At 41.2% G+C, this 6,859-nt stretch overlaps 1 protein-coding gene across 1 annotated transcript in view; it reads left to right on the top strand.

Annotated features, from left to right (window-relative positions):
* The first annotated feature begins 2,041 nt into the window (after positions 1-2,041).
* The window catches only part of LOC107573733 (neuroplastin-like), a 29,727-nt gene continuing 24,909 nt past the window's right edge, over positions 2,042-6,859 (top strand). The window contains exon 1 of the mRNA XM_016260179.1: positions 2,042-2,422. Within this exon, the coding sequence (XP_016115665.1) occupies positions 2,350-2,422 (73 nt within the window). The 5' untranslated portion in view covers positions 2,042-2,349. The remainder of the gene's footprint in view (positions 2,423-6,859) is intronic.

Here is a 6,859-nt window from a genome sequence, read left to right as displayed (position 1 = left end):
ACATAAACTATTCAATATTGTATAGTTAATTTTACTGAATTCAAACGTAAAATAAAAACTACAGTTAAAACCTGTTAACTACTTAAATGCAAGTTACCTAACGTAAAATAGATTACATTTTAAAATACATGTAAATTACCTGTAAAATGATGATTTACAATATTAAATTGTAAAAAAAAATATATATATATTATACAATTTAATTTATTAACATAGGCCTACTGTTAGAAACTAATATATGCAGTCACACTGTATTTTTACGATAAAGATCAGTTGGTAGCATAAATTCAACAAATTTCTTACTAAATGAACGAATTCAGCTTTAAGATTACAACAACGAACAATAAAAAGTCCATTTTCTCCACGAAGCCCCATATAAAAAGAATATGATATGATCAAGTTCAAGAAGAATATGATCACCTGAGGATTGCGTCCATCTTTCTGGGATGCAGGCAGGACAGGGGTAAGTTCAAGCTCAAACCGTACGCAACGTTTTGCTACGGTTTCCGGTTTGAACGGCATGTTTCCTGGAAACGGTGTGCAAGGTGGGTTGAGATACATTTTCTCTTGTTTATGTGTCAAAAATGTCAGTCCAATCAGCAGCAACATGTTTATAAACCACGCGGTATTAAAGAGACAGCTCACAATGTAATTAACATCAAAATAAATTCACAAGAGCAAGTATATTGTTTGCACATTTTTATTTACATTAAAGGCAAAATAACTGAAATAAGAGCACAAGTATAGATCTGGAACTTCTTTAAGTCTGTCTAAATATCATTTAGTAATTGCAAGGTCTTCTGGTCCATATCCTTTCCTTAGGAAGGTGTGCTAGACATCGATTAATGTAACATAAAAATACTATACATATTTATATATTCTGCTATTGTATTGTGGAGTGACACGTTCATAAACTTCTCTATAGGCTACTCTTCTGATTATATAATGGTAAATATTACAATAACATAGCACAACAACAGTGATCAGCAATAATGATAAGCCTAATACTCACAATAAAAATAATAAGACCATATAGATCATAACACAGTCTCGGAGGTAAGAAGTGGATTATCCTTCACCTGAAATGTTTGTTTTTTCATCCTGAAATGTGAGGCAAATATTGGATCACAATAATTAGGAACCAGAGTTCCCACAAATCCCTTCACTCGATTGGGATTTCTCTTTTATTCTGGGTGGCAAGGGCAGTGACTGTAACATCGAGCGTATTTTGCAGTATTGGGGGCCGTTCACATGTCGCGCCTAAAAACGTGTGGAAAACGCTAGGCGCGCCGCTTTCTGCTTTTTTCCAAATCCTTCGGAATGTGAGGCCACAAGAGGGCGCATTGAGCAAAATATTATGCACGTTTCTTCAAAGCCTAATAAAATAACACGACTATCTTTGAAAAAAAGTGCATAATATTTTAAATAATGTTTATAAACATATAAAGTTGCTTAAACAATTAGAAAAAAAACAGCACCATGCATGTAAATATACTTTAATACAAAGGACCGAAAACCAATCACAAAGAGTAGGCTATTTTCTTCATTTAAAAACATGAGACACAGTGGGATGGGGGAAAACCTCCATAACGTCTTTGGACATGTTTTTTTTTTTTAAGTTGAACTTGCATTCATTTTACATGGCTTTCTAAACATGCCGCTCTCTGCGAGACGTGAGTGCAACGCTGATAGATGTCACTCTAGAAAATGTGATAAATATGCGTTGTGTGAACCGCTTGGTTTCAGTTTTGACAAACAACATCTTCTCCACATGCTCTGGTTTCCCGCAATATATGAATAAACAACGTAGCAGCGCCACATCTAGTGGGTTCAACTGGATAGGCTAACAAAATCCTTCAAATGCAATCAATGACACATACAATCGACAGACCTTACATTCGAATGCAACGTTTTTGCATTCGAATGTGGATTTATTTATTTTGTATTCAAAATAAAAAATAATAAAAACTGACAGTCCTAGTTGCAACTCTTGCGTCATCGGAACAGGGTGTTCAACGCGCCACCGTTTCCGTTTAAAAAACGTTTTGCACCGTTTTGTCGGGGCTGAACGCACCCCTGGTCTGCTTTCGCGGGAACTTAAGAGGACAGCGCCACTGTCTTCACGAGCCTCGTTTTAAACCGGATGTAAGTGTAGCGGCGGCGGCATCTACTTAAGGCGCTCGCTATTGCTAGGCGACGGGCTTTTTGCGTGACCCGTTTCGAGCTCCATCCAGGGTCGCCTCGTCATTGTAGCGGCTCCCTCTCCACTCACATCCTCCTCGACAGCCCTCTCCTCCCGCTGCTCTGCATCCCTCCACACACATTGCAGGTAGACAGACGACCTAGAAAATGTCTCACGCGGGGAATCCGTTGGTGATAATATTCGGAGTCTTGATGCTGCATTCGGGCTCCGCTCAGAACGGTAAGGACTTTTAAAATGTGTTGCGTTTAAAGAACCGTTTCATCACAGATTTTAAAGGCTTTCCTGATGAGGGAACGGTTGCGGCACGTGCAGGTAATTTGCCTCGACCGCACCGGATAAACTCTCACCAATCCTCAGCATTGCTTTCGGAAATGCTCAGAACTAAACGGGCGCCCAGGGTGTGAAGGGTGACATTAATGTGTAGCCTATTAAATATTTAGGTAAATGTGTCCTTGTAGGTTTAAATGTCAAAACGCATTGCAATTCCGCTTTAAAAGGCAGTTTATGTCTTAATAGCGGCTCGCTGTTCTACTTCAATACGCTCACAAATAAATTACATTTGTAATATTTGGTGACTTGTCCCACAGGGCGCGTCTATTTGTGGCTCTTTTACAGAATCATTTGGATGTGTTTAGTTGGGTCATCGGCTGCTTGTCACAAACCCACACCTGCTTGATCCAACGCGGACCGATCAGAATGCAGAATTGTGTGTTTTCGCACTTGTGCTTGATTTGCATGCGGCAGGTGACTCAGGAATTCTCCTCCGACTCAAAATGATCTGTTTGCGTAATTTTCGCCCGAACTCGCTCGTCAAATAGAGGCAGGTACCCGCTTTGAGCACCGGTCCTCTGCAGCGCCGTAAATAGCAGCAGTCCATTCTGCTGCATGTTTCTATTTATAGAGCCGATGCAGCAGCGGTATGCGTGGCGTTAATGTCCTCCCCGTGCGCGCGGACCCATTACGCCCCATTCCGACAGACCTTACATTCGAATGCAACGTTTTTGCATTCGAATGTGGATTTATTTATTTTGTATTCAAAATAAAAAATAATAAAAACCGACAGTCCTAGTTGCAACTCTTGCGTCATCGGAACAGGGTGTTCAACGCGGTGCTGACGACCGTCATAGTGACAACAGCCAATCACATTAGTCTTCTGGTGTTGCATGAACGCGATTGGCTAGCGTCTGAGCTAGGGTATTTGCATAAGGCGATCTGATTGGCTGACGCCTACGTCGGCGCTTAAAAAGTTGAAAAGTTTTCAACTTCTGCCGCGAGCAACGGACCCAACGCGACGCGACGGACCCACAATTCATTTCGCCAACGCTTGATATGGCGTTGACGCTGACGCCCCGTGTGAATGGGGTGTTAAAGTCTTAACGGAATAGTGATGGGAAGTTCGGGAAATTTTACCGACTCGGACCTTTGAGTCCCGTTCAGCAAAATGAACGAATCTTTTTTTCCGAGTCATTTCGTTCATTTTAGCAAAATATAATTAAAATGTTACGTGTTACTTCCCTAATACGTCGTCTACTAACGCAAACGTTGATCACACTACAAACAATACAAAACTGCTATAAGAAACAGAAAAGATTAATTCATTGTTTACCTGAGTCTTCAGTGTATGATTAGCTCACCTCACCTCTTATCTGACAAGTCTTCCGGGTTTGGGCTTATGGGGCAGTCACGTGATGAATGAACGACTCAAACCCGAAGACTCGAGAGATGAACTAATCAATTCTCTTTCCGGCTCAGACTGCATTGGTTAAAGCTTATGGGGCTGTCACGTGATGAACGAACGACTCGGAAAACCCCGAAGACTCGAAACAGGTGAACTACTTGACTAATTCCAGTACAGAACCTATAGGATGTTGCGCATGCGCGACTGAACGAATCACTCCCTGAGACGACTCGTTCTTCCCGAGTCACATTAAAGATTCGTTCAAAATGAACGAATCGTTCAAGAACGACCCAACACTATAACGGAGGAGCACCGCGGTGCATAATGATGTCATGAACGCGCTCAGTTACTGAGCGGTAACACATGACTTCATCTCCTGGCCATAACCTGTTATGAATGACTTCCGTTTGACTAATGACTGGATTTGGTGGTTCTCAACCGGTTTTGCTCCAGGAGGACTCAGTTTTTACGATCCATCACATTATATAAAAAAGTATTTCTGTAATGAAAAAAAAATCAAACATAGGCCCAACCATATGCAAGTGCATCTGTATTTAAAGGAATAGTTAACCAAAAAATGAAAATTTGCTGAAAATGTACTCACCCTCAGGCCATTCAAGGTCTAGATAGGTTTGTTTCTTTTTCAAACAGATTTGGAGAAATTGAGCATTACATCACTTGCTCACCAATGGATCCTGTGCAGCGAATGGGTGCCGTCAGAATGAGTGTTTTAAAAGCAATGTTTTGAAGTTAAAAACTTCTTATTGATGGATTTGTTTATTACAAACACGCAGCTTTTTGCTTCACAAAACATTAATTGATGGACTGGAGTAGGGCTGCACGATTAATCGAATGCGATTGTCATGCGCATTTTGTTAGTAATGCCGGTTCTGTAATCAGCAGGAAATCATCATCACGTGCTTTCAGAAGGAGCAGAATTTACTACACATAGCTGTAGTTCACTGACAAGTTACGCAAAAAAAATTGCAGACGATTTTATTGCGATTGTTTGCGATAATGGCGTTTCTGAAGCTTGGTGCTGACGACCGTCATAGTGACAACAGCCAATCACATTAGTCTTCTGGTGTTGCATGAACGCGATTGGCTAGCGTCTGAGCTAGGGTATTTGCATAAGGCGATCTGATTGGCTGACGCCTACGTCGGCGCTTAAAAAGTTGAAAAGTTTTCAACTTCTGCCGCGAGCAACGGACCCAACGCGACGCGACGGACCCACAATTCATTTCGCCAACGCTTGATATGGCGTTGACGCTGACGCCCCGTGTGAATGGGGTGTTAAAGTCTTAACGGAATAGTGATGGGAAGTTCGGGAAATTTTACCGACTCGGACCTTTGAGTCCCGTTCAGCAAAATGAACGAATCTTTTTTTCCGAGTCATTTCGTTCATTTTAGCAAAATATAATTAAAATGTTACGTGTTACTTCCCTAATACGTCGTCTACTAACGCAAACGTTGATCACACTACAAACAATACAAAACTGCTATAAGAAACAGAAAAGATTAATTCATTGTTTACCTGAGTCTTCAGTGTATGATTAGCTCACCTCACCTCTTATCTGACAAGTCTTCCGGGTTTGGGCTTATGGGGCAGTCACGTGATGAATGAACGACTCAAACCCGAAGACTCGAGAGATGAACTAATCAATTCTCTTTCCGGCTCAGACTGCATTGGTTAAAGCTTATGGGGCTGTCACGTGATGAACGAACGACTCGGAAAACCCCGAAGACTCGAAACAGGTGAACTACTTGACTAATTCCAGTACAGAACCTATAGGATGTTGCGCATGCGCGACTGAACGAATCACTCCCTGAGACGACTCGTTCTTCCCGAGTCACATTAAAGATTCGTTCAAAATGAACGAATCGTTCAAGAACGACCCAACACTATAACGGAGGAGCACCGCGGTGCATAATGATGTCATGAACGCGCTCAGTTACTGAGCGGTAACACATGACTTCATCTCCTGGCCATAACCTGTTATGAATGACTTCCGTTTGACTAATGACTGGATTTGGTGGTTCTCAACCGGTTTTGCTCCAGGAGGACTCAGTTTTTACGATCCATCACATTATATAAAAAAGTATTTCTGTAATGAAAAAAAAATCAAACATAGGCCCAACCATATGCAAGTGCATCTGTATTTAAAGGAATAGTTAACCAAAAAATGAAAATTTGCTGAAAATGTACTCACCCTCAGGCCATTCAAGGTCTAGATAGGTTTGTTTCTTTTTCAAACAGATTTGGAGAAATTGAGCATTACATCACTTGCTCACCAATGGATCCTGTGCAGCGAATGGGTGCCGTCAGAATGAGTGTTTTAAAAGCAATGTTTTGAAGTTAAAAACTTCTTATTGATGGATTTGTTTATTACAAACACGCAGCTTTTTGCTTCACAAAACATTAATTGATGGACTGGAGTAGGGCTGCACGATTAATCGAATGCGATTGTCATGCGCATTTTGTTAGTAATGCCGGTTCTGTAATCAGCAGGAAATCATCATCACGTGCTTTCAGAAGGAGCAGAATTTACTACACATAGCTGTAGTTCACTGACAAGTTACGCAAAAAAAATTGCAGACGATTTTATTGCGATTGTTTGCGATAATGACAGCTGTTTGCATAGCTTCTCAGTGAACTACGGCTCTGTGTAGTAAATGCTGCTCCATCTGAAAGCATGTGAAAATACCACATTTAATAACATATTTTTACTCCAAACTCACTTCATAATGTCTTCATAAAAACTTCATAAATCTTCTGTTTATTCAGCTGCAGCGATAGGCATTTTCTGGGTTTCTTCTGCGAGGCGTATTTGGAGTTTCAGCGCGAGAGCGCCCTCTGGCCTTTGGATGGAGATTTACTACTGATCACAGAACCCTGCTTCACTGAAAGACACGCATGACAATCGCAGCTTCTGTCGAATCGCGATCTCGATTCCATTTCGATTTATCGTGCAGCCCTA

Source organism: Sinocyclocheilus grahami, unplaced genomic scaffold (assembly GCF_001515645.1).
Source record: "Sinocyclocheilus grahami isolate Dianchi unplaced genomic scaffold, SAMN03320097.WGS_v1.1 scaffold31.1, whole genome shotgun sequence".
Taxonomy (NCBI): Eukaryota; Metazoa; Chordata; class Actinopteri; order Cypriniformes; family Cyprinidae; genus Sinocyclocheilus; species Sinocyclocheilus grahami.
Note: the sequence above shows the minus strand (reverse complement) of the source record. Positions and strands in the feature narration are given on the sequence as shown.